Raw genomic sequence first — 26,804 nt, 5'->3', positions numbered from 1 at the left:
TGGCCCACTGCAGGGGGTGCCCTCTACCCAGCTCAGCCCAGGAGCCCGAGGTCACATTTCCCAAATGGGGCATTCATGTAACTTCCCTGATTTTCTCTACTATTATTTACATAACATTTTTCTTTGTCAACACAAATTTTCAAACCTAAATCTATTTTTAAAAGAAAAAAGCCCTCTTTGATGAAGATTTTCGGCTCTCCTGACTGCCTGGATTTTCTGCATTTTTGGAGCGAGCTTTGCAGGAGGTCAGGATGTGAGCAGGAGAGTACAGACCCCCACTGAAGCTACAGTTGGGGTCCCAAGAACAGTGCAGGCAGTGTCATCACTGAGTAAAGATGGGCAAGGCTTTGTTCTGTGGATTTGGAGCTGGAGATGGAAAGGAACAGAGTGAGGAGCCCTGAAATCCTGAAATGAGAGGAGCCTGTTCCTTTCCTCCTCAGGCTGAGGGGGAGGAATGGACTGGTCTCTCCGGGCCCAAAGTGGAGAGGGGGCTGATGGCTACAGGACAGATGAAAGGGAGGGACTTGGGTGCCGGGACCAGGGCAGCCGCAGGTGACAGGTGCAGGGGCTTTGGGAAGGGACAGGGATTTCCCTTGCAAAATCCATTCAAACAGACATCGAGGGAACCTGATCCCAGGGAGGGACCCAGAACAGCATGGGCTACCAGAGGGGCCCCCAGAAGGGCCCCAGACTGGAAGGAGGGAGAGAGGAGAGGTGACTCTGAGGGATTGGGGGAAAGGAGGAGGAAGAGTCTCTGAGTTGTTACCATTTCCAGGAGGGTTGGTCAGGCCCTGCTCCAGCTCCATCCCCCTGGCCCTAGAATTGCTCTTCTGCAGATTATTTCTGTGCTGGAAATCCCCTTAGCTCCAGCCTCCACTGGGCAGTTTATTATCTTAATTCCCCATGAAGAGTGTCCTCTCTCACCCTCCATCCTGCCCTGGACCAGATCTCCAGCCATGACAATTCTAGGGCCTGGGTGAGGGTCTCACCGTTGTCGGGGGTATGCAAAGCCCCATGCAGGGGGGAGGACCCAGGGCAGAAGGCCAGGCCCCAGGGGGGAAGGAAGTCATGGGTAGAGCTCCCTGCCTCCTGGGCTGGGCTAAGAAGGGCGATAAGAGGAGCAGATTAGGCAAGAGGAAGTGGACTGGGCTGAGCTGGGCTGGTGCTGAACTCCCTGGGCCTGGGGCAGAGTGTGGGTCAGGCACCTGAGCAGCTGGGGCTGAGCCTCGCTGACCAGAGCAGCCATCCCTCCGCCCCAGCCCTGCTGCAGGCTGGGATGCACAGCAGAGGCGGGCACCTGGAGGAGAGTGCGGTGGAGGCAGGGGCAGGGGCTGCTCAGTGGGGGTCCAGGCCTCAGGCAGTCCCAGAGGCCCAGAGGTGGGAGTCTGGTGAGGTGGGTGAGGGAAGTGATTGCCTTGCCTAACGTGCCCCTCATTTTCTTTCTTTTTTTTATTTTTTATTTTTTTTGAGACGGAGTCTCGCTCTGTCGCCCAGGCTGCAGTGCAGTGGCGTGATCTCGGCTCACTGCAAGCTCCGCCTCCCAGGTTCACGCCATTCTCCTGCCTCAGCCTCCGGAGTAGCTGGGACTACAGGCGCCGCCGGCACGCCCGGCTAATTTTTTGCATTTTTAGTAGGGACGGGGTTTCACCGTGTTACCCAGGATGGTATCTATCTCCTGAGCTCGTGATCCGCCTGCCTCGGCCTCCCAAAGTGCCGGGATTACAGGCATGAGCCACCGCGCCCGGCAGGTGCACCTCATTTTCATGGGGAGGAAGCATTGAGAAAGAGGAGCCGTGTGTTCAGCAAACTTTGCTTATTCAAAACACTCCATTCTAGCTGGGCCCTGTCCCCACCCCACCCCTGCCTCAAAGGTGCTCCCCAGCCTCTGGGGTCAGATGCCCATGCTCTGGTCCCTGCCCCTGAGGAGGTCCTTTCTCCTAGTGAGCTCCCTGTGCCTTCCCTCAGTCCAGGCCTGGGCAGCAGTCTTCCCAGCCGGTCTCCATGTTGTCCTTCTCCAGCCCTCCTGGGCCAAATCTGCCCAGAGACCACCACAGGGACTGAGAGGCCCTGGCTCCAAGGCGACCCGGCCGCATGACCACGTCTCCCCTGTGAGCAGCGCAGAGAAGGAAGCCCAGAGCAGGAAGTGCTGAGAGGCACGGGGTGGGGGTGGGGATGGGGGCGGGGGCTTCCTGCCTCGGCCTCCTTGGGCAGAAGCAGTGACCACAGGCCCCCATGGCAGGCAGGGCGGGTGGTAGGAGGGTGATTTACAAGGCAGATGGGCCTCTGGCTAGAGCTCAGCCCTGCACTCAGCCAGGGCCACCCCAGGGGCTATAAGAGCAACTAGATTTCTGGAGCAGCTCGGGGATGGGTGCCATTTGAGCACAGCTTGGCTCCCCCTCCTGGCTGGCCTCCTTCCTGCCCTTCTTCTGCCTGCCTGTGTCTGCCCAGATTCTCCAAAGAGGAACGCTTGACACCATGTCTCTGCTCAACCCTGTCCTGCTGCCTCCCAAGGTGAAGGCCTATCTGAGCCAAGGGGAGCGCTTCATCAAATGGGATGATGTAAGTGGGGCACGGGCCTCAGCTGCTGGAGCACCCGGTGGTGGGGGCCGGGCTGCTAGGGGCCTTTGCTGGGGTGGGAGGATTGGTTTATGTCTCCTAGGACCCAGGCACCTGTGTGGTTTGGCCAGGCAGCTGACACCACTGCTTGGATAAACAAACCTGGGGTTAAGGGTGTATGTCCCCAGCTGCAGGGCTAAGCCTTGGTTCTAGGTGTGAGAAGTGGGTGAGCTGCCTGGGTGGTCACTGGAGGTAGTTTATTTGGGTCTGCATCTCTGCTCCTTCAAACCCCCAAGAGAAGAGGAGGAAGGTGCACCCCAGAGCTGAGGCAGGCCAGGAGGAGAGGTGAGCTCGTCCCCGCTCCCAGCACAGATGTCTTGCCCTTGCTCCGGCAGGGCGCTCAGACCCAGCTCCTTCACCCCCTCCACCAGGCATCATTCCATTCAGGGAAGCCTTGCTCTCCTCTGCCCTGCTGTGGGGGCAGCCACAAAAGGCCCCTGGACCTAAGTGAGAACTAGAGGCTTCTGCTCCCAGGGAAGGAACTGATTTGACTTCTGCTACCCCTTGCTGGGCTCAGCATTGCTCCCCGATGCAGGCCTGTCAGCAAGGGAAGGGGAAGGTATTGCTGCACCCTGCAGCCCTCTCTCTGCTGTGTCTGTTCCTTCCTACACGGGGCTACTCCCAGCCTCTGGTTCTCCTGGCCCCTGAAAATGTTACCTTAGGCCAGGGATTCTCTTAGGCTGGAGAGAACAATATGGAGATCCTCCTTCAGGGAGGGGAGGCTGCTGGACTGGCCCAGTCTGAGAGTTTGGCTTGTCCCAGGAAGGGAAATGAAGGCTTGGTGGGGGAGGGAAGACAGCCCTTAGTGCTGGCTTGTCCACCTGATGGGAGGTGGGATGAGGGGGTCTGGGTCTAGGCCCTTCGGGGCTGGGCTAGGCTAGAGGATCTCACTGCCCATGACTATGGGTTGGGGCCCTGTGGTGAGATGCTTCCTGCTTCCCTAGGAGTGATGTGGGGTTGGTGTAGCATGGCAGTGTGACATGCCCCAGGAGCCTGTGGAATGAGGGAAGTGGCTCAGAATGAAAAGTGAAGTGGCCTCTCTCAGTTCCTCTGGGCAGTGTGTGTAACCTGACTGGGCAGAGGGTCACAGGGTGGCAGTGGAGGTGGGGGGTTGGCAGCCAGTGGAGACTGTTTGTCCTTCTTCCTAAGCTGGCACCTGTGTACCTGGCTGTTCCCTTACCCTCTCCAAGGTAGGGCATTGGATGTTCCCTGGATCCTGACCTGCACAAGCAAGAATGTCCCAAGCCTATCCACAGGCCCATGCTGCTGTGAGACAGGGCTCTGCTTTCAAGCTGCTTTCAGCACAGTTAGTGGATGGCATGGGTGTGCTGTGCCATGTTGAATACGCAGAATACATAGGATGTAACCAAATCCCAACTTTATTTCATCTCCCATGGCCTCTTTACAATATATTTGGTAGGAGAAGCTGTCCCCCTGGCCATGGAAAGAAACTCTGCAAGGCCACAAGGCATTATATTTACTCTCAGGTAACACAGTCCAGTGGTCACTTTTCATCGCAAAATCCAGTCCGATGTCAGAAATTGGCTATAGTCAAAACTCCAACCTTTATTTACATTGACATCTTCTACCCTTCTCCTTCTAGGAATGGTTTCAGGTAGGCTGCAGGCCCCATGGGAAGGGCCTTGGTGGGATTCCCTGCTGGTCCTGCTCAAGGCCCCTCTAGGCATGAGCTACAGGGAGGGAGGTGGGAAAGGGGTAAACAAGTTCTATTTAAATAGGTGCTGTCATAAATTGGCACATGCTTTCTGAGCCTGGCAGAAGCTTAAAGCTGATTCTTTCTCTGGAGGACATTTTTGAGGATTCTTGGGAGACCCTCCCCTTCGAATGGGAACCTCTTGCTTGAAGTCCCCCCAGCATTTCTATTTTAGGGGTCACTCACAACTATGTCTTCAGCCCCTTGTTACCACCTTCAGCTTCCTGTGGCTTTAGGCCCTTTGCCCCCACTCTCCCATGGGCCCACCCTGGACCCCAGCAAATACCCACGCATCCATTGTCCCAAGGGTGCAGGCTCGTCCGACAGGCCAGCACCCCCTGCTCTGCCTTCCAAAGTTAGCTCGCTGTAGTCCACTAGGTCTCCTGGGCAGGAGTCCGACCTCTGTCTGTTATGCCTACAACTTCAAGGATCACAGGGGCCTGTTGTGGGGTGGGGGGAAAGGGGAGGGAGAGCATTAGGACAAATACCTAATGCATGTGGGGCTTAAAACCTAGATGACAGGTTGACAGGTACAGCAAACCACCATGGCACATGTATACAATGTGACAAACCTACACATTCTGCACATGTATCCCAGAACTTAAGGTAAAAAAAAAAAATAGAGATCACAAAAGCTCTCCAGGCAGAGCTGAAACCCCTCACTAGGCTTAAGGTGGGGGATCAGGCACTCCAACTCTCCCTTGGGGAGGGAAGGGAATGGAGCTCCCAACACAGCTTTCTCAAAATTGGCTTCCCCACAAAAATTTTCTCTTTCCCCTCTACTCTAACCACCTCTGATCTGAGAACATTTTTTGGATCATTTACTTTGTAAATGCTGCATTTGGTCTGTTTTAGTGTGTGGCAACTATTGTGCCTTGCTGGAAACCTTAATTTTAGTATCTTGTTATATACACATACAAAGACCATTAAACTAAAAGGTAGCCTATGTGCTCTGTCAGTGAGTGGAACAGGACTTTAGAAGGTGAGTTCATTCATTCATTCATTCATTCATTTGCTCATTCAGCAAACACTACATTCAAGTGCCAAGCGCCAAGCACCAAGCTCAAGGTCTAGCGCAGGCTTGTTTTCCTGGAGTCCATGAGTCCCTGGGGATTTCCTAGGTGGGCTTGTAGGTCTGTGACTCACATCCCCCCGGTTACTATAGCACATTTCAGGAAGTGTTTTCAGAAGTTGGGGGGCTTGGGTTGTCCTTGAAGTTGTTTCAAACAGAGGAGATTTGGGCACTTAGGTTTGGCGGTGGGAAGGCTTGGTATCTTTATGGGACAGTTGAATGGACAGGGTAGGAGGTATTCATGGAGGGAAGAAGGGGCATATGGGAAGTTAGGTTGCATCTGGATTGTGCAGGGCCTTGGATGCCGGTGCAGGAGTTTGGGCTCTTGGCTCTCGCTGTGTCAATCTCTCCTGGGTGGCAGTAGCGAGTCTCCCTCTATGAGGTGAGGTAGGGGCCAAGATCCTGTTTAGGGTCTAGAGGGAGAATGTCTATTTGGGCTTTAGAGGGGAAAACCCTTCTCTTCCAGAAATGGCATCCCCAATCCTCTGTCCCTCCCAGTGCTTAGCTCTAGACAACAAAAGGAAATGCCTTCAGATTTCTGGGATGGGCACCTCCTGGGAAGATAATGAGCTCTGAAACCCCTGGCCTGGACCAGGGAGGCTTGGCCTGAGGTCTCGGAACAGAGTGCTGGCTCCTTCTCTTTGCAGGAAACTACAGTTGCCTCTCCAGTTATCCTCCGTGTGGACCCTAAGGGCTACTACTTATACTGGACATATCAAAGTAAGGTGAGAAAACCCTTGTGTGCCATGGCCCTGGACTCCGGCTTATCACTGAGGCCAGGCACCCTCCTGGCTGCACCGAGGTGGAGGCATGGATGCTGGGGAGTACAGAATGGCCTGGAAGGGTGGCTCCAGGGGCTCCCCTGTGGGCAGGGGCTCTTTGCTCTGGAAAGGAGGATGCAGTCACTCCAACCCGTGGCTACCTAAATGTTCCATCCTTAGCATCCCTTGGGGAGAGAGAGAGACAGGCGAAAGCGCTGCTGCTGAAGGCTGATGCTCTGCCTGTGGCTGTGGTTGACTTGGGGCTCTGGGAGATGACAGATAGGCCCCAGCTGCTGGGCAGGAGGACGGCAAGCGGAAGCTGGGGAGGGTCCAGGATGGTGGAGGAGACACTGCAGGCTCCAGCTCCCTGCCAGGGAGGAATGGACAGAGGGAAAGGGAGGGGGATCTGCATGAGTAGAGAGAACTTGGGCCATAGGAAGGGGAAGGTGGGGTCCAGGTGGCCCTGGGCAGCCTGGCATCTAGAGAGAGGTGTTGGCCAAGATTTGAAGGGTGTGGAAGTTCCCTTCTCCCTGTTGCTCATTCTTGACCTGGACTTTTTGTCCCATATCCCTTCTTTGCTCCTACCGGGATCCCCTCACCACCACCCCCAGGAGATGGAGTTTCTGGATATCACCAGCATCCGGGATACTCGCTTTGGGAAGTTTGCCAAGATGCCCAAGGTAGGTGTGTCCAGTAGCAGCCCAGGCTCAAGCACAGCTACTAGCTCCATGGGGCAAGGGCAGGGGTCCCTGTAGGGGTGGGAAGCCTGACTTCTGGAGCATGGGGAATGGTTCCTGGGCTGGGCAGCAAGGACTGTGGCCGGAAGCCAAGGAAGGGGAGCAGCGGCTCCTGGATTCGCCTGGGCGCTGAGCTTCAGAACTGCGCACAGTGAGCTGAGAGGGCAGGGATCTGGGAGGAGGGGTCAGCTCCTGCCCCTAAAGCACCCCAGCCTGTCTGGGAGGGGTGGTTTACACCCCCACCCCCGGACTAGTTTGCCTATATTTGCCTAATGCTGGTAGGAAAATTGGAGGAAGGGATTGGTGGGAAGTGCGGTTTCCTGAGACTGGGAGCTAAGAATCTATCTTCAAACAAAAGTGGTAACCAACACACACAGGACTCCCAGGCCCACCTCCCTGCCCGCCATCTTGGCTAACCTTTTCCTCAGGGCCTCCCTCTCCTTCCCATCCCAGCCACTGGAGTCAGGGACAGGAAGATGCTAAGGCCTGTGGTTCCTGGGATGGGGATGGGGATGGGGTTCTGCCCAGTGGGCCATAGCCCAAGTGGCTGAGGGGAGGGCCAGAGAGAGCCACACTGGGCAGGGAGGGAGCACACCTCCATCCTAACCATGCCACCACGTGCTGCAGAGTCAGAAGCTCCGGGAGGTCTTCAACATGGACTTTCCTGACAACAGCTTCCTGCTGAAGACACTCACAGTGGTGTCCGGCCCGGACATGGTGGACCTCACCTTCCACAACTTCGTCTCCTACAAGGAGAACGTGGGCAAGGTGTGCCAGGGAGCACCGGGCCTGGGTCTGGGCCCCTGGGATAACCTGGACTTCCTGAGAGACACAGGCCTGGGCGGGGATGCTCAGGAGCCTGACTGCTGCTCTCTGTGGTCCTGCAGGTCTGGGCTGAGGACGTACTGGCCCTAGTCAAGCATCCGCTGACAGCCAACGCCTCTCGCAGCACCTTCCTGGACAAGATGTAAGCGCCCCCTGCCTGGCCTGAGCCCTGGTGCTGAGCATGCCAGCCCTGGGCCTTGACGGGCTGCTTTCTGCCCCCCAGCCTTGTGAAGCTCAAGATGCAGCTCAATTCTGAAGGGAAGATTCCGGTGAAGAAGTGAGCCCCCCAACCCCTCCCCAGGCTTCCAGGGGCTCCCCAAAGCTTTTGTTTTCAGGCCTGACTCCTCTCTCTACCTGGTACCTTTCTCTGCCCCTTCAGCTTTTTCCAGATGTTTTCTGCTGACCGTAAGCGGGTGGAAGCTGCTCTCAGTGCCTGCCACCTCCCCAAAGGCAAAGTGAGTGGATCTGCACCCCTGCCCATCCCCCAGTATTCTTGTCCCCACCAGAAAGCAACTTGGCCAGGAATGATGGGTGGGGGAGCAGAGGTGACATCACAGCCCCAGCCAAGAGCCTGGAGAGCCAATCAACCCTGGAGCTGCTGGTTACTGACACTAGGCACAGGGGTGGAGCCAGGGCAAGGGGGTGAGACACTGAGCTCCAAGCAGGTTTTTCTGTATCCCCTACCCTGGGTGGTGGGGGCACTGGGGCTGTGGTTGATGGACTGTGTTCAGGGCAGGCAGCAGAAACGGCGTGCATTCCCAGTCTAGTGTTGGGAATGGGAGCTGAGCGTGAATATTTTCAGCCTGGAGGAACGAGATAAGGTCGGCAGTGGCAGGCAGCAGTCTGCAGGGATCTGGAAGTCTGCAGGGTGTTGAGGGAGAGGAACTGAACCAAAGGCAGAAGCTGCCAAGATGCAGACTTCTGCTCTGTACAGAAAAGCATTTTTTTCCCTGTCTTTTTAGTTAAGTAATTAATTTTTAATTACAAGTTGTAAGCAGGGTCACCCCATGAGGCAACTTATGTGAATTACTAAAAGGAGCCCTCTGGGCTGGTATGGCCCTGAGCTAGGGTTCAAGCCTGGCTAATGGAGCAAATCTCAGCCCCTGTGCCTGCTTGGCCAGTGCTCTTGTGTGGGTCCCAACCTATACCCCATGGAGTATTTTCTCCTGGTAAGAATTTGGAACATTATAAATAAATAAAACTACGACCCCCATTGATCACCTGCCCACATGAATCCCAGGAGGAGCATTTACCCCACAGCCACAGCTCTGCAGAGTTGGTGACTCCTTGATGCAGTCAGTCACAGGGATCCAAACGTGGCGTTGGGGAGAGGTAGGAATGGGCTCCTCCAGCTCCCTTACAGCCAGCAACACTTACCTGTGGTCAGCACATATCCACCCTCCCTCTCTCCTGCCGCCTGAGCTCCTCTGGCTAAGTCCTCCTTATCTATCTGCTTTCCTTGTGTCTTAGTAGAGGCTACTGACCCAACTTTGCTTGGAGCTGAAGCTCCAGAGACAGGGATGGGTTTGGGGAGATCCAGTTAGACTCTCCTGCTCAGACCCTCTGCTCCAAACTAAGACTGATGTTGGCCTTCCAGTGTGATTCTGAAAGACATTTAATGTTTTTTTGGGGGGGGAAGGAATGCAAAGGTGCAGAATCCCTGAATACCACAAATGTACTTTTTGTTTCTATTTCTATAGATTTGCCTATTCTGGTGGTAAAGTAAATGAAATCATAAATATGTGCTCTTCGATGTCAGGCTTTATTCATTTGTCATAATGTTTTCAAGGTTTATCCATGTTGTAGCATGCATGAGTACTTCATTCCTTTTTACCGCCTAGTAATATTCCATTCTATGGATATACCACATTTTGTTCATCTGTTTATCAGTTGGTAGATGTTTGGGTTTTTTGTACTTTTTGGTTATGAATATTCATGTACATGATTTTGTGTGAACATGTGTAAATTCTCTTGGGTATATACCCAGGGGTGGAATTGTTGGGTCATGTGGTCACTCTATATTTAACATTTTGAGAAACCGCTGAACTGTTTTCTAAAGTGAGAGCATTGTGTAGGGATTTATTTATTTATTTCTGAGACAGAGTCTCACTCTGTTGCCCAGGCTGGAGTGCAGTGGTGCGATCTCAGCTCACTGCAACCTCTGCCTCCCAGGTTCAAGCGATTCTCCTGCCTCAGCCTCCTAAGTAGCTGGGATTACAAGCATGTGCCACCATGCTAGGCTAATTTTTGTATTTTTAGTAGAGATGGGGTTTCACCATATTGGCCAGGCTGGTCTCGAACTCCTGACCTCAGGTGATCCACCCTCCTCGGCCTCCCAAAGTGCTGTGTGGGGTTTTAGTTTAGTCACATCCCGCTAACACTTGCAACTGTCTGTTTTTAGTTTTAGCCATCCTAGTGGGAGTGGTATCTCATTGTGGTTTTGACTTGCATTTCTCTAACTACAAATGATATTGAGCACCTTTTCTGTGTTTATTGGTCACTTATATGTCTTCTTTGGAGAAATACCTGTCCAAATCCATTGTCCATCTTTCAATTGGGTTGTCTTTTTGTTGACTTATCTCTTATCTGATTTGCAAATATTTTATCCCATTCTGTGGGTTACCTTTTTCACTTTCTTGATGGTGTCCTTTGAAGCACAAAAGTTTTTAATTTTGATGACGTTTAATTTATCTTTCTTTGTCCCCATGCTTTTGGTGTCTCCAAATATTATTGTTGAATTGTCCTCCTTTCAATTCTATCAGTTTTTGTTTTTTATATTATGGGGTTCTGTTGTTAGGTGCATATATGTTTATATTCAAATTGCTTCTTTTTGAATATTTGTCCTCCACTTAAAAAAGACAGCCTACTAGCCTGGCAAGCAGCACCATTTCTTCTGACCTCTTTTCTACCTCATTCTGGTCATTCTTAGTTCTGATCCTGCCCCAGCTGATGGAATAGCCACTGTACAAAATCAGGGTCAGAGCAAACCAGCTAAGCATACTCTCTGCTCAGCAACCAGGGCCTTGAGAAGTGGGTGCTTGGGTGTCCTTGAAGTTCTTCTGTCTGCCTTGAGCCCACCTTCTGACCAGGTCCCCTTGACCAGGGCTGGGCCGAGTTTGCGGTTCTTAGCTCTGAGAAGGTGAGGGCAGGGGCAATAAGGTTACTATGCCCCCAGAATGACGCCATCAATCCTGAGGACTTCCCAGAACCTGTCTACAAGAGTTTCCTCATGAGCCTCTGTCCTCGGCCAGAAATAGATGAGATCTTCACTTCTTAGTGAGTTTCTTGGGTGGTGCTGGTCATGGGAAAAGGGTGGTGGCTAACAATCCCCTCTTCCCACCTGCCATGGTGGGAATCAGGAGGCTTCACTGGACAAGGGGGTTGTCTAAGCCTCCAGGCCCAAGGGATATGGATCTGTGCTCTTCTCTCTGGCCTGAAGCCATGCTAAGGCCAAACCCTACATGACGAAGGAGCACCTGACCAAATTCATCAACCAGAAACAGCGGGACTCCCGGCTTAACTCCCTGCTGTTCCCGCCAGCACGGCCTGACCAGGTGCAGGGCCTCATCGACAAGTATGAGCCCAGTGGCATCAATGTGCAGAGGGGTGAGGACTAAGGGAACCCCTCGTCCCCTGTGGTCCTGTCCTGCCTTGGCAGCGGGGCTGCAGCCCTGACAGCTATCTCCTGTCCCCCAGGCCAGCTGTCACCTGAAGGCATGGTCTGGTTTCTCTGTGGGCCAGAGAACAGCGTGCTGGCCCAGGACAAGCTGCTGCTCCACCACGACATGACGCAGCCACTCAATCATTACTTCATCAACTCGTCCCACAACACCTACCTGACAGGTGGGCCCTGATAACCTCGGTGCCAACCTCTGCTTTCACAGGGGTTCCCTGCATCCTCCATAGGGGTTGCCCACATGCTGCTGGCCCTGAGAATAACACAGACCATGATGGAGTGGCGGTGGGGGGAGAGCTGGGCTGCCTTTGGGTGATGCCCTCACCTCTTTGCCATCCTCTGGCTCAGCCGGCCAGTTCTCAGGCGTCTCCTCGGCTGAGATGTACCGCCAGGTGCTGCTCTCTGGCTGCCGTTGTGTGGAGCTAGACTGCTGGAAGGGGAAACCCCCTGACGAGGAGCCCATTATCACCCATGGCTTCACCATGACTACAGACATCTTCTTCAAAGTGAGACCCTGGGCACAGAGGCTGGTGGCAGTGGCAGTAGGGAAGGGCTCTGGGCCAGAAGCTTTGAGGGGTTGGAGGGCTGAAGCTAGAGAGGAGGAATGGCTGGAAGGCCTCAGACCAGTGGGGACCTCAGGGATTGGGGGCCAATGGCGGCCATCCAGTTTTATGTGTGTATTGAAACTAGGCAGGGGGGAAAAGTGCTATCACGGGACAGGCAGTCGGAACGCTGACCTTCTATTCATGGAGTCTCCTTCTCCTCCAGGAAGCAATTGAGGCTATTGCAGAAAGTGCCTTTAAGACCTCCCCCTATCCCATCATCCTGTCGTTTGAGAACCATGTGGACTCGTGCGTATCCAGGCCCATTCAGCCACATTCTCACCCAGTCCCCAGTCTCCTGCCTGCAACTGTCCTCCCCGCAACTGCCCCAGCCTCTAGCCATTGCCTACAGCATCTCCCATGTCTCAGTATAATCTCCCTAAGGCCCCATGTTCTCCTGCTCAAGTCCCAGCCTCCCTGACCTCTTGGCCCCTGATCTGGGTCATCGAGGGCACAAAAGGATGCATAATAGGGTTGGTGCTGAGCGGCTGAACCCCATCCCCACTTTTGCTCCCTGCAGACCCCGCCAGCAGGCTAAGATGGCTGAGTATTGCCGGACGATCTTTGGGGATATGTTGCTCACAGAGCCCCTGGAAAAGTTCCCAGTGAGTGGGCTTCACTGTGAGACATTTGGGCCTTGGGCCTGGGAACCTGGGGCAGGGTGAGAACCAGGTTAGGGAGGGAGACACTTCCAGAGGATGCTAGGGTTCACTTGGTTAGATGCGGGTCTGGGATCCTGTCACCTACCATGTGTCAGGCACTGTGCTGGGCTTCGGGGTATGCTAGTGACAAAGACACAGTCCCTACCCTCAGGTGTATTACCCTCTAGTGAGGAGACAGACAAGTAACCAGGCCATTACAACCCAGTGGTTTTTATGGGAGCACCTGGGGAGTTCTGATCTGGTCTTGGGGATCAGGGAAGGCTTCCTAGAGGAAGTGATGGACAGGGCTCCTAGAGTAGCCTGTTAGGTCCTCCTGGTGCAGATGGCCTTGGGCCAGGGTCCCATACTCAGGGACAGCTACAACAAGCGCCAGATGAGCCGCATTTACTCCAAGGGATAAGCTGGATTTATCTCAGTGAGAATGGGGATGACGAGCAGTAGTGAGAGGCGGGTCAAGAGGAGTGGGGGAGGCCGAGGGAGCATGCTTGGTATTAAGGAGCTCAGCCTATGCCATGAAGGTGAGAAGATGGTGCTGACCTGCTCTCCACTCCATAGCTGAAACCAGGTGTCCCCCTGCCCAGCCCTGAGGATCTCAGGGGCAAGATCCTCATCAAGAACAAGAAGAACCAGTTTTCTGGCCCCACCTCCTCCAGTAAGGATCCTGGTGGGGAGGCTGAGGGCAGCGGCCCACCCAGTACCCCTGCAGGTGAGGGCACAGGTGAGTCAGGGAGGACTATGGCGGGGGTATTAGGAGCATCTGGAACAGGAGAGGGGCTGGACCTGGAGGAGCCATGCAGGAGCCAGTGCCGACAGAGCTGTGTGTGGCAGTGTGGGCTGGCGAGGAAGGGACTGAGCTGGAGGAGGAGGAAGTGGAAGAGGAAGAGGACGAGGAGTCAGGAAACCTGGACGAAGAAGAGATTAAGAAGATGCAGTCGGATGAGGTGTGCAGGGGTAGCCCCGGACCCCTCTGTGTCATCCTCCACCGCTGAGCCCCCTGGATGGGGGCCTTGGGCCACATTCCTGGGCTCTGCACCATCCTCCTCTTCTTTGCCCTCCCCTCTCCTCCTTAGGGCACAGCGGGCCTGGAAGTGACGGCTTATGAGGAGATGTCCAGCCTAGTCAATTACATCCAGCCCACCAAGTTCATCTCCTTTGAGTTCTCTGCCCGTAAGTTAGCATGAGTAACTTATGGGTGGGTAAGAAGAAGGGGGATCTCCCCCTTCCTTGGACTTGGGGCCCTGCCTATAAATATCCAGCCACGGAGTCAGGCAAAGGGCTTGCTTAAGTGGCAGTGGCTCCCAGTTTCTCTAGTGAGGAACTTGGCACCAAACAGAATGCTCTGGAGTGTGTCGGTGACAGGCTGGGCGTTATGACAGGCCACCTTGGCTGGGATGGCCTGGGGCTCCTGCAGCTGCCTGCAGGCTCTGTGGCTCCCAGGGCTGAACTGTGCTGTGGGCTGGCCCAGGCCCAGAAGCCCTGGCCGTGGGACATGAGACTTCCTAAGAGGGAGTGGAGGCAGAGAAAGCCACCAGAGCATACTGCCCCCTTGCACCCTCCCCCTTTCATGCACACCCCGACTGTTTACCTTTATCTTCTCTGGACACAAGCACAGTACGTTCCTCTCACTCTCTGTGCATGTCCTGTACACGAGCACCTCTTTCTGTCTCCTCCTGTGCACAGTTGGACTTCTGTAGCACTGACTTCTCATCCCTGAACCCACAGCTACATCCCCATCTGGGCACACTCATAGCATGTACTACACTTAATGTGCCCCTCTCCCCAGACGCGTTCAGCCATAGCTTACATACCTCATTCCTTGTGCACATCAAAGCATGTGTTCACATTTCGTGTGTGCACAGCATGTTACTGACCCCTTAGGCTCAGCCTGGCATGTTCCCCATGCCCTCTGTGCCCATCTATGGCATGTGGGTCTCACTCTCGACATCCATGGCACACACTCCACTCCTGTGCATACACACTGAGAACACCCCTCACCCCAGCAGGCACTGTGATCCATACACTTCTCCCAGAGGTTGGTCCCTAAACCTCAGGCCTCAGTGGAAATACTGGGTTGGAGGCATCTGTATAGGCCAGAGGGAGCTGCCCCAAAGGGGAGGCCAAGGCTGAGAGAGGGGACAGCCTGATAAGACTCCTCCCCTCCCTTTCTCCCCTATGTAGAAAAGAACCGAAGTTATGTCATCTCATCCTTCACAGAGCTCAAGGCATATGACCTGCTCTCCAAGGCCTCAGTGCAGTTTGTGGAGTATCCTTGAGGTTTCAGTGGCCAGGGTCCCCGGCTGGGGTGGGGAGCCAGAGGAGGGCCTGGGGGCAGGGCCCCCAGGGTAAGCTGTTAGGTCCTCCTGGTGCAGAGGGCCTTGGGCTAGGGTCCTATACTCAGGGACAGCTACAACAAGCGCCAGATGAGCCGCATTTACCCCAAGGGAACCCGCATGGACTCCTCAAACTACATGCCCCAGATGTTCTGGAATGCTGGATGCCAGATGGTTGCCCTCAACTTCCAGACGATGGGTGAGGGCATTCCCAGGCCCCTAAGAATCCTTCCCTGGTCCCTGCACCCCCCACCTTTACATCCTTGAGGGGTCTTTGGAACAGCCTGGGGAGTCCTGCTGTTAGTGTAGACTCTGGGAGCATGCCCAGGTGCGTGAGAATTTGGGGGTAGAAATGCATTAGCCTGTGCCTGTGTGCCTGCGCATACATGGTGGATGTGAAGATGCCAGGCTGCCAGTGTGGGTTCTGGCCGCTCCACCCAGGTGTGTCTGTGGGCCACCTGCCCCAGCTACCCCAGCTCCCACCACAGGCCCTCAGCCTGCCCCAGCTGCCCCAGCTCCCACCACAGGCCCTCAGCCTGTCTGTGGCTTTCCTCCTTGCTGCCTCCAGGCTGTGGACCCTACCTAAGAGAGAAGACACCACAAGGAACCAGACTGGGACAGGAGAAGCCCTCATCCTCATGGTCCACCCAACCTCCCCATTCACCAGACAGCAAAGGCTGGGAATGGAGGAAATGGAGACTGGGCACAGCCTCAGGGCTGGGCCTTCCTCACTGAGTGTCCTTGTCCCTCCAGACTTGCCCATGCAGCAGAACATGGCAGTGTTTGAGTTCAACGGGCAGAGTGGCTACCTCCTCAAGCACGAGTTCATGCGCCGGCCGGACAAGCAGTTCAACCCCTTCTCAGTGGACCGCATCGACGTGGTGGTGGCCACCACCCTTTCCATCACGGCAAGGCCCTGGGGCACACAAGTGGCCGGGAGGCTGAGGTCTTGAGTAGAAGGGCACAGGAGCCCACCCCTCACTCAACTCCCAACCCCCTCCCCTGATATCCTGGAAACTTCAGCCCCAGCCAGTTCCTGCAGTAGCAAGTTGCCTTGGAAACTGCCTCCTCCTCAGCACTGGAGGCTGCCACTTGGTCCCCATGGAAACCAATGGGAAGGGCTGAGGCTGGGGTGGGGGAGGGGAGGAAGAGTGGGCAGAGTGGGGCAGCTGGAGCCTCAGGTCCTTGGGGAAGGTGTTGTTCCCTCCTTGGCTAGGGAGGGAGGTGGGAGGCCCACCTCTTCCCTTCATGCTAGAAGCTCCCTGGTCCTCAGAGCTTAGCTGTAACCTGTGGGCTACACAGCCTCTACTTATGGCCAGAGCTGAATGAGGTTCTTCATAACACCCAAGAACGAATGCTTCAGCTCTAGGGAGCCAGGGGCCCCAGATGCTTGGGGAAGAGCCTGGGTGGGGATTTGATGCTGGTTTTCCTGGGCCCCTACCCCCAGGTGATCTCTGGGCAGTTCCTGTCAGAACGCAGCGTGCGCACCTATGTGGAAGTGGAGCTGTTTGGCCTTCCTGGGGACCCCAAGAGGCGCTATCGAACTAAGCTGTCACCTAGTACCAACTCCATCAATCCTGTCTGGAAGGAGGAGCCCTTTATCTTTGAGAAGGTGGGGGCCAGGGCATGGCAGGGCAGAGTCTGTCTAGTTCTTGGCCTCTACTTACAGACAAGAGGAAGTAAACAAGGCAGCTCCTTGACCTTCCTCCTCCTCCTCTTCCCACCACTTACCCTGGGCCCTCCTGTTTCAAGAGTGCAAAACCTAAGTTTACAGAAGTTTACTTGGTAGGCAGAGTGTGTGTGTGTGTGTGTGTGTGTGTAGATTAGAGGCAGAAATGTGATCTCAGTGTTGAGGGTCCCATGGGAGTCTTTTGCCCCACTGGATACCCACTGGCAAAGCTGCCAAGGGCTGTCTGTGCCAGGCCCCCTCAGCCCTGGGCTGCAAATCCAGCCCTCCTCCCCTGTGTGGAACCAGCCACGGCATGTACTGTTGGGATATCTTTGTATATGGCCTAGAGTGTGCCCTCTGTCTGTCCTCACCAAATCTGGTGACACTCACCATGTTCTCACACTGATGCTGAGACTTCTGGAGCCAGGCAGGGGGGCAGCTTGGCTCCTCTCTCCCCTCCCAGCCTGTCATGTCCCCAACTCTCCCCAGATCTTGATGCCTGAGCTGGCCTCCCTCAGGGTGGCTGTGATGGAGGAAGGCAACAAGTTTCTTGGACACCGCATCATCCCCATCAATGCCCTAAATTCTGGTAAGGAGTGGGATCCTTCACTGTTCCAAGATCAGCAGCAGGAGCCTGTGCACAGGGTGGGGCAGTTTCTGGGAGGGGGCCTGGAGTGAGGCCTTACCTAAGCCCTCACATTATAAGGAGTAGGGCAGAACAGTACCTCTCCAGGAACCTGAGAGAGGTGGGAACTCTGCCCACCTAACAGAATTGCTATAATTTTCTGAAACGGCTGGGGCAGTTTCTCAAGTAGCTGACACTTATGGGCATTTAAAATGTGCTAAGGGCTTATAATACATTCTCACTTCATCCTCACAATAACCACACGAGTAGACACTCATCCCCTCTTCACAGATGAGTAAAGTCTCAGACAGTTAAAGTAACCTGGCTGAAGTCACACAGCCAGGATGGTGTAGTGCCAGACTCAGACCCTTGAGTCCTCGGCTGTGTGTACACAGCGCTGGCAGGAACGGGCTCTGGCTCACTGCCTACCCTGTCCTGTCTGACAGGGTACCACCACCTGTGCCTGCACAGTGAGAGCAACATGCCCCTCACCATGCCTGCGCTCTTCATCTTCCTGGAGATGAAGGACTACGTACCTGGTGCTTGGGCAGGTAGGAGCCCATGGCATGCCAGGAGCCCCAGGGTGTCTGTTCCCCCTTCCTTCCCATCAAGCCAGCTTCCAGAGTGGGGTGGGATCCAGATGGGGCATCCTGGAGTGGGTGAGGACAGGGGAGACTTCCAGGCACATCTCCATATACACCATGTTGTAATGTCCTGTGCACCCACCCAGATCTCACTGTGGCCCTCGCCAACCCCATTAAGTTCTTCAGTGCCCATGACAAGAAGTCTCTGAAGCTCAAGGAGGCCATGGGAGGTCTGCCTGAGGTCTGTGTTGCCTGCACTGCTGGCCAGGGGCTCACCAGAGCTCGGCCCTATTTATGGGAGAGGATGGGGGGAGGGCCGAGTCCCAGGCTCGGGGAGAGAGGGCTGTCAAGCCACCTTCCTAACCTGCTCTCCCTGCACAGAAGCCCTTCCCACTGGGGAGTCCAGTTGCCAGCCAGGTCAATGGGGCGTTGGCCCCAACGAGCAATGGGTCACCAGGTATGAGCTTCGGTCCGCACACCTACTGGGGGCACCTCCACCTCTGCACCCACAGGCACTTCCCTTTAAAAAATTTCACCTGGGGAAAGTGCAGGGCAGGGGGCACATACTGCGACTCCCAGGGGCGGTGTAGGGGAGGCGAATGGAGCCAAGGGGCCCCCCAGAGCACCTGCCAGCCCAGCCCGTGGCTCTTGCAGCAGCCAGGGCCGGGGCCAGGGAAGAGGCTATGAAAGAAGCTGCGGGTAAGGCCTGCTGAGTCCGGTGATCTCGGGGATGAGCCTGGGGCGGGTCCGGGACTCCTTGGGGGTTGGACAGGCAGGACGGCCTGGCCGGTGGTGCGCCTCACCCGGGCCTCCGCAGAGCCGCGGACCGCCAGCCTGGAGGAGCTCCGGGAGCTAAAGGGCGTCGTGAAGCTGCAGCGGCGGCACGAGAAGGAGCTGCAGGAGTTGGAGCGGCGCGGAGCGCGGCGCTGGGAGGAGCTGCTGCAGCGGGGCGCGGCGCAGCTGGCCGAGCTCGGGCCACCGGGCGTGGGGGGCGGCGGGGCCTGCAAGCTCGGTCCGGGCAAGGGCTCTCGCAAGAAGAGGTAAGGCCCGTGGCGGTGCCCTGCCTTCTGCAGCGCGGGCGGCGGAGGATCTCAGGGCCTGTCCCCACGTGGCCTCCCCAGGAGCCTGCCCGGCGAGGAGAGCGCCGGAGCCATGCCGGGCGAGGGCCCTGAGGGCGTGGACGGGCGCGTGCGGGAGCTGAAGGACAGGCTGGAGCTGCAGCTGCTGCGGCAGGGCGAGGAGCAGTACGAGTGCGTTCTGAAGCGCAAGGAGCAGCACGCGGCCGAGGTGGCCTGGAGGGGCGGGGCGACAACCCCACCAGCCCCACCGACCCCACCCCCCACCGACCCAACCCCCTCACCGACTCCCCCTCCACCGACCCTTCCCGCCCTCCCACCGACCCCCCACCACTCCCTCTGAACAACAAAGGGCTTCTCGCCAAGCCTACTTCCTCTCTCCGCAGCAAATCTCCAAAATGATGGAGCTGGCTAGAGAGAAACAGGCTGCAGAGCTGAAGGCCCTGAAGGAGACGTCGGAGAGGTACGACTGCCTCCCTCCCACACCTGCCTCGCTTCCCAGCAAGGGCTCAGCCGCACAAAACAGCTCCTTCATGCCTGTCTCTCTGCAGCGACACCAAAGAGATGAAGAAAAAGCTGGAGACGAAGAGACTGGAGCGGATCCAGGGCATGACCAAAGTCACTGTAAACAAGATGGACCAGGAGAGGTGAGCCCTGGAGGGGAGGCCCAGGGCTGGGCAGACCCCACTTCAGGTGGAAAGGGGCCTCTCTACAAGTGGATCCTGACTCACTTCCCAAAGATGCACCTGTCCCCTGGCTCTCCAAAAAGCGGATCCCACCTGTCACCTTTGATCAGAATGTCCCCCTCAGACAAAACATGGAGGCCAACACTACATGGGCAGAGCTCTGGAGGCAGCCAAGCCTGCAGGGAGGGAGCTGAGGCCTTGGGATCGCAGCCTGTCCACTGTGGTGGCACTGTTTCCCACGGAGGGACAGCGTGTTTTGGTGGGGAAATGGTTCCCTCAGAGGGCCCTAGGACTCCCAGTGGCCCCTACATACTCCTTGGGTCCCCACATCTGCCCCCAGCTGGTTCCTGCCCTATGTTGGATTTCTCATTTGCCTACACCCTGCGTAGACTTCATGTTACCCTACTCTCCCTAGGGGTTTTCTCCCTTTTCTAAAACTCCAATTACACCAACAGGTTGAAGAGAGAGATTAACAACTCCCACATCCAGGAAGTAGTGCAGGTGATCAAGCAGGTGTGTAAGGGCTGTGTCCTTCCTACACACACACACACACACACACACACGCTCTCTCTCTCTCTTCACGAGTGGGAAGGGGTGGCCCCAGGCCCTGACTTTGCCCTTAGGAGATGCACTGTCCAGCGCTGTCCATGCAGCTGGAGTGGGAGGGGACATCCTGGGGTTCCGGCCTATGTATGGAGGTTGGGGTACCAGCCTGAAGGGATCTGTCTCTGGCCAGTTCTCGTGTGTAGAAATGATATGGGCTAACTGGCCCATATCAGGGCCAGGGGAGGCTGGGACTGGTGAGGGTCAGGGGATGAAGAGGGAGTGAGGAAGCTTCCTGAGGTGCCAAGGAGTAAGAAGAGAGAATGGACCTGAAGCTCCCCTAGGGATCATTAACCACAGAACACAGCTGCCACCTACTGGGTCCTGACCTGTGCCAGGCACTCTGCCAGGTGCCTCACATGAGCTGTCTCGTATAATCTTTTACAGTCCAGTGAGACAGGTGCTGCTATCCTTATCTTACAAATTTTAAAAACTATCTAAATGTTAAGGAATTTGCCCAGTCTTACAACTAGTCAGCTGGGATTACAGCTGGATTCTGACCTAGCTTGCCCGTCTGTGCTGTCCTGATTCTCTGCCATCCACTCCCACCCAGATGACGGAGAACTTGGAGAGGCACCAGGAGAAGCTGGAGGAGAAGCAGGCGGCTTGCTTGGAACAGATACGGGAGATGGAAAAGCAGGTAACAAGTTCACTACTGGGGCTGCCAGCAGAACCGAATAGGTTCCAGGTTGTAAAGGGGCCTTGCCCCAGGGAGCTGCCAGTGAGAGGGTAGGGGAAGGGGGCCATGATCCTTCACTGTGGGGTCCCGAGGCCCTTTCAAATGAGGCAGCTCTGCAGATCTCTGCCTGAGGCTCCTGATGGGCTCCACCACTCCCCCACCCCGCCTCTCACCCCAGTCTCCTGGGAGCTCCGAACATGGATATTGGGCATCTCCTTTTCCCACTGTCCAGGGAGCAAGGGTGGCCAGGGGGCCCCTCCTGAGCCAGGCAGGGGTCCTTGCTGTCTCCACAGTTCCAGAAGGAGGCGCTGGCAGAGTACGAGGCCAGGATGAAGGGTCTGGAGGCAGAGGTGAAGGAGTCGGTGAGGGCCTGCCTCAGGACCTGCTTTCCCTCTGAGGCCAAGGACAAGCCTGAGAGGGTCTGCGAGTGCCCCCCAGAGCTGTGTGAGCAGGACCCACTCGTAGCAAAGGCAGATACCCAGGAGAGCCGCCTCTGATGCCCCCATCCCACTGGGACATTTAGCAAGGATATTCAGCCCCTTCTCTGGGATGTGGTTCTATTCCCCCAGGAAAAAGGAGCCCCAGCCTTCTGAGGCTGTGGGAACCTGTGGCTGCCTTGGACGCTGCAGCCCCCTCCTCAACGGCCAGGCCAGAGGCCGAGACAGGACCCAGGCACCCTCACGGCAGGGCCTCTCTGGGGCTTAGAAGTTGTCTCAAGCTGACTTCCTACCTCCCCCCTATCTCTAGATAAGTGTCATATTTGTTGAGGGCAAAAGACTATGGACTGGAAGGCAGAAAGTGGGATCCTGGCCCCACTCTGCCTTTCCTATTGAGCAACCAGCGGTCCCTGCTCTGGGCTCAGTTTCCTCACCTGGAGGGTTGGACCCACTCACCTGGAACCTCCACTCTAGCCCCGAACCCTCCTGCCCCAATGTTAGCAGCTCTGCCAGGCTTCCAGGCCCCATCAGGCCTGCCCTGAGTTGGCCTTGTCCACTCCTTGAGGCAGAGCCTGGCACTACCTCACAGCTCCCTGGGGACGGCCACTCCCTGGCTGAGGGCCCTCCCCTCCCCTCTGCCTGTCCGGAACGGGAGGCTGAAATGGAAAAGCTGCCCTGGCCCTGCTTGGCTGAGTCACAAGGGGCAGTGGCCTCTTGGGTGCTGTTCCACCCTGAACCTGGCTCACCCCTCTTCCTAGGCCTGGGGGCAGGCAGTTCCTAGCATGTACCCCTCTCAGGCTGCCTGCCTGACAAGGTCAGCATCATTTGCTCTCCTGAATTTATGAGGTGTATTTATTTTTCTCTTTCTTACTCCTATTAAAGAACCTTGTCCCAGTGTTTCCCGCTTAAGCCTGGTCTCTATTCTACAGGTAGGAAATGTGGGGCAGGGTAGTAGAGTGCCCCTGAAATGAAACAGGCTGGGGAAAAAAAAATCTCTTGGGAGGTGAACCCGGGGGGCGGGGGGGTCCTTTCCAGAGTCCAGTGAAATAGCCCTGCCCCTGGGCTTGAAGAGGATTCATTTCCCCTTCTGCTGGCCCTGATGCCACAATCACTGGAAAATTATGTCACCCCCTCTTCGCCCCCACACAGATGTGGCCCTTCATTGTCTCCACTCTCAGGGTTGGAACAGAAGAGCTGAGTGCAAAGATGTCCCCTATTTTGGGGGGAATTCCAAACTTTTAGGCAATCTAGGCCCCTTTAAGAAGACAGAGTGGTTGGATGCTGAGGCCCCTGTGGCAGCTATGGTTGACCTCAAAACTTGCTGTGGAGGGGCTTGTGGGCAGCCACTCACTGCACCGATGACATGATCCCAAATCCCAAATAGGGACAGGCACTGGCTTAGGAGAGGCAGAGGGGGGGTTGATTCTGGGAAGAGGTTGTTTTCTTATTAGAGAGTTACAGCAGATGCCATTAGTCGTGAGCACCTGTTCCTTTGGAAAGTAAACAGGTCCTCCTGCCCCCACCCTGCCATCCATCCCTCTGGGAGTCTGACCTCTGGGATTCTACCAGGCCCTGGCTGTAGGGTGAGGTGAGGGGGCCTGATCATTTACTGGGCTAAGGCCTAGCATTGATCATCCTGCTCCCTACATCACTACAGACTGGATACACTGGGGCAGACCACCTATACCCCAGGGCGGTGCCCTATCTTCAACCTTTCTGCCAGGCACTGGGCTGTAAAGGTGAGGATTCGGGCCTAGAGGAACTCACTGACCCAGGCATGTGCACGTAAGCCAGAGCCAGAGCCCAGTGGAGCCCACTGGGCAGCCCCCAGATTTTGCTGATGACTGTACAGGAGAAGGAAAAGCTGTCTTGCCCTCGCCTCTGGGCCAGGTCACGCAGAGTCTCTGGGCTCCCAGTCTGGAGCTGGGTAGCCCAGGAATGGGGAAGGCGATGCAATCCTGCCCCTGGAGAGGCCTCTGCATAGCACACTGGGGCCTTCCCATGTGGTCAGGCCTGGATACCTGCCTCCCTGCTTTCCTCCCCAAAAGGCAAGGTGTCCCTTAGGCAAATGCCATCTCTGGGCCCTGGAGATGAATTAGTCTCTGGCTGCAGGGGATGTATAGAGGAAGAGTTGACGCCCTCCCTTGGGGTACTGGGGCAGGTGAAGGACACCTGGGTTCCATCACTGCTGTGTATCTATGGGACTGGGGCAAGGCTCCCTTCACCCATCATGCCTCAGTTTCACCTTTTGCACAAAGAGAAGGGTCCCTACCCCTTTCCCAATTCCATTGCTGACTCAGACTCGAGTCCCCTGCTGACTCACCCCGCCCCCTGCATCCCCTGAGCAGCCCTCTGGATCTCCCAGACACATGCCACCAGGCCCAACCCTGCCAAGCTGGTGCAACGTGACAGCGTGAGGGGGCTGGTGACACTTGAGGAAAGAAGGGGCCTGGGAGGGAGGCAGTTGCAGACAGAGTGGCAGACCACACTGAGGCATCTTGGGGAGGGAGCCCTTTTGCCAGCCTGGGGCCTGCTGGGGGGACAGGCCCAGCAGGTGGGACGGGAGGGGAGGGGAGTGGAGGGAGGTGAGTATGATGTGCCTGCCTGCCCCCTGCCTGCCTGGGTTCCATCTCCTGTCAGCCTTCAGCTCCCTAAGCGACAGCTTCTAATTCCGGCTGTTGGTGCCTCTGTGCTCTGCAGCAGAGTCTCAGCTTTTTTTCAGCTTTGCTGTTTCTTTTCTGTTCAGAACATACTGAGCCCATAGGGAAGTCAGAGCAAAGGCTCCAGGGCTCGAGACCTGGCACCACCACCCCCTTCCTGCCATGGGAACCAACTGCTCCTTCCAAAGGGTACCCAGCACAGCACTTTCTGCCCCAACTCTTCTTCCCTGGAACTGTCTCAATCCACTACGGGGGAACAGGGACAGAAATGAAGCTCAGTTGTCTCAGGGAGGAGGGGCTCTTCAGGACCAAGAAAGTGCCCATTCTGGGTTTCTACTGCTTCTCTCCTCCACCTGGGGGGTGTGAGTCATGGCTTGTCAGGCTGGTGGGCCACACACAGGTTCCAGGGGTACACCCTCCTCTGACCTTGGAAATAGAAGGGAAGAAAGCAATTTCCCTCACACTGCTGAAAAGAGAAGTTGAGTCATAAAGCGAAGAAGAGCCTTTCTTCTGCTGAGTAAAGAAGGAGAGCATTCCTGCCCAGTTACTGGGGGTGGAGAGTCTCTACCCATTCCTGGGGGCCACCCCAGAAGGGGGTGGGAGCAGCTTTGAGGGCTGCACTCTAAATAACTATGCAGCTCTAGAAAACAAAACAAAACAAAAAAAATGAAATAACTATGTAGCTCTTTCCCTGACACTCTCTAACTTGTTCTTGTGTAAAGCAGGCAGGGCTGGTATTTATCAGTTTCATTTTGCAGCTGAGAATATGCAGGCTTGGAGCCACACTGCTAGTAAATGCCTTCAAGCTGGGACTTAACGCTGATGTCAGATCTGTGGCCTTTACATGACACCAGGAAAGAAAATTGGCAGAGCCCTGACCAAAGGCTTAACAAATGCAAAAAGAGAAAAGGGGGGGCTTCATAGTGGATGCAGGTACACATCACATGCTCCTCACGTGACAGAGGGGAGTGGGAGCCTCTGCTCCATGGCCTGGGCGCCAAATTCAAGACGGACATTCCTGGAGCCTGGGAGCTGGAGAGAGGCAAGAGGTTCAGGGTGCAGGGCCATGAGCCCACTTTGCCACGCCTATCTATGCCCAGTACCTTTCCCCAGGCATCTCCTACTGCAAAGCATCTGCTCAGGCTGAGAACACCATCATTCTTCCCTTATTTCCTGTCTCTGATAGGAAGGGACCCCTTAAAGCAGCCCTCAGTAGTGTCCCCTGAAGGTTTATCCTGCTTCCAAGCCTTTGCCTCTAGAACCTGTCTGGAATTACTTCCTTTTTTTTTTTTTTTTGAGACGGAGTCTCGCTCTGTCTCCAGGCTGGAGTGCAGTGGCGCAATCTCGGCTCACTGCAAGCTCCGCCTCCCAGGTTCAAGCAATTCTCTTGCCTCAGCCTCCCAAGTAGCAGGGACTACAGGCGCGTGCCACCACGCCCAGCTAATTTTTGTATTTTTAGTAGAGACGGGGTTTTACCATGTTGGCCAGGATGGTCCCGATCTCTTGATCTCATGATCCACCCATCTCGGCCTCCCAAAGTGCTGGGATTACAGGCGTGAGCTACTGCACCCGGTCTGGGATTCCTTCCTTCTTTCTTTTGCAGCTAGATCCCGCACATCGTTGAAGTCCTATCTTTAAAAGGTCCATCTTTTCATCCAAGGACTGTGTTGGTACGTATTTAGCAGATGTATTCAGCCCTCAGGTGACAACGTCCATTTTTTAAGTCCCAGTGTTGTCTTCTTAAGAGGGGGAACGTCTCGCATCCAGAACCGAGCCTCTGTCTCTCTCTTACCCGCTGCCGGCAACAAAATGTGCGGCTCATGAAAAGTCTCAGTAAATTCTGCAGCTGATACCTGCTTCACTCCTTACTTTACAAATATCCATTCCAACCCTACTCACTCCCTCCCCACCACCCACACCCAGGCTCTGAGGCGCCCTAACTCCGCTCTGCCCAGGCCTGTGTATCATCCCCCCTCCTCCAGGACCGAGGGGGACCTGCTGGCCGGAGGGAGAGGAGATGTAGTGGTTTCTCCAAGCATCTTACGGAAAATGGAACTTGTGCTTGCCTACTCTCTTTAGGGGTCAGCCAGTGGTCAGAGCCAGAACCCCGTGGCCTGGGGGTTGTTTTGTGCTCAAGGGAGAAGCGAGGGGCAGGGAGCCTCGCGTGGGTACCTAGCTCTTTCCAGGGTGGCGGCGCCAGGGAATTCCTACCATGCCCGCGGCAGTCCCGGGTCCTAAGGAGCCCCTTCCCGGTCTGGGCCTCTACACTCCCCGCTAGGCAGCCACCGGGAGCTGGCACGCGGGCGCGTTGTCGGGGTTGGAGACGTCTGAAATTGGAGAGCGCACTCGGCCCCCACCCCTCGTTCCCAGGGAGCGTGTGCGGGAGGAACAATTATGTGTTAGTGCGTGATTCTCTGCACTTCAAGTGGCAGTTCCCAGCCAGACTGAGCGCCCCCAACCCGCGGCACGTATACCCCCCTTCCCCAGATTACTCCTCATCCGCCTTTCGCTGCCACCCCTAGCTCGCGCGTGGTCCAGTTCTGCGCTCATGGGGTCCCACTTCCTTTCACCCTGGACCGCTGGGGGCAGCTTTCTGTCTTCGCCGACGAGCCCGAGGTCCCGCCAGTTTCTAAGGAGCCTAGGGCACCGACTCGGGTGGGGGCGGAGGGCGGGGAGAGAAGACTGCGACTTTGGGATTGGCCCGGTCGGGTGCATGTGGCCCCCGGGCGAGCAGCCCCCGCCCCCGCCCCGCAACCGCCGCCGCATTCCCAGGGGAGCGCGGAGGAGGAA

The 26,804-nt window shown here is 56.0% G+C and overlaps 1 protein-coding gene across 9 annotated transcripts; it reads left to right on the top strand.

The window, feature by feature from the left end:
* Nucleotides 1–1,136: 1,136 nt before the first annotated feature.
* Nucleotides 1,137–22,251, top strand: PLCB2 (phospholipase C beta 2). Of its 9 annotated transcripts, none has more exons than XM_055278682.2 (32): nucleotides 1,137–2,559; nucleotides 6,050–6,127; nucleotides 6,775–6,843; nucleotides 7,528–7,668; nucleotides 7,788–7,867; nucleotides 7,949–8,002; nucleotides 8,105–8,180; nucleotides 10,901–11,001; nucleotides 11,165–11,331; nucleotides 11,422–11,568; nucleotides 11,750–11,907; nucleotides 12,170–12,252; nucleotides 12,524–12,608; nucleotides 13,221–13,383; nucleotides 13,494–13,606; nucleotides 13,736–13,832; nucleotides 14,844–14,928; nucleotides 15,070–15,194; nucleotides 15,749–15,903; nucleotides 16,443–16,607; nucleotides 17,154–17,253; nucleotides 17,736–17,840; nucleotides 18,020–18,114; nucleotides 18,255–18,330; nucleotides 18,528–18,572; nucleotides 18,691–18,913; nucleotides 18,995–19,160; nucleotides 19,336–19,412; nucleotides 19,501–19,596; nucleotides 20,091–20,148; nucleotides 20,792–20,878; nucleotides 21,211–22,251. In XM_055278682.2, exons 1-32 carry the CDS (start codon nucleotides 2,476–2,478, stop codon nucleotides 21,412–21,414), a joined length of 3,558 nt encoding a protein of 1,185 aa, XP_055134657.1. In that variant the 5' UTR covers nucleotides 1,137–2,475; the 3' UTR covers nucleotides 21,415–22,251. The 9 variants fall into 9 exon arrangements, with proteins under 9 accessions (XP_055134657.1, XP_055134658.1, XP_063495158.1 ...); XM_055278683.2 differs by having other exon boundaries at nucleotides 1,717–2,559; nucleotides 18,531–18,572; XM_063639087.1 differs by having other exon boundaries at nucleotides 2,186–2,559; nucleotides 13,221–13,371; nucleotides 18,531–18,572.
* Nucleotides 22,252–26,804: the final 4,553 nt, after the last annotated feature.

This window comes from Symphalangus syndactylus, chromosome 5, assembly GCF_028878055.3.
Source record: "Symphalangus syndactylus isolate Jambi chromosome 5, NHGRI_mSymSyn1-v2.1_pri, whole genome shotgun sequence".
In the NCBI taxonomy this organism is placed as follows: Eukaryota; Metazoa; Chordata; class Mammalia; order Primates; family Hylobatidae; genus Symphalangus; species Symphalangus syndactylus.
This window is presented reverse-complemented; position numbering and strand designations above follow the sequence as displayed.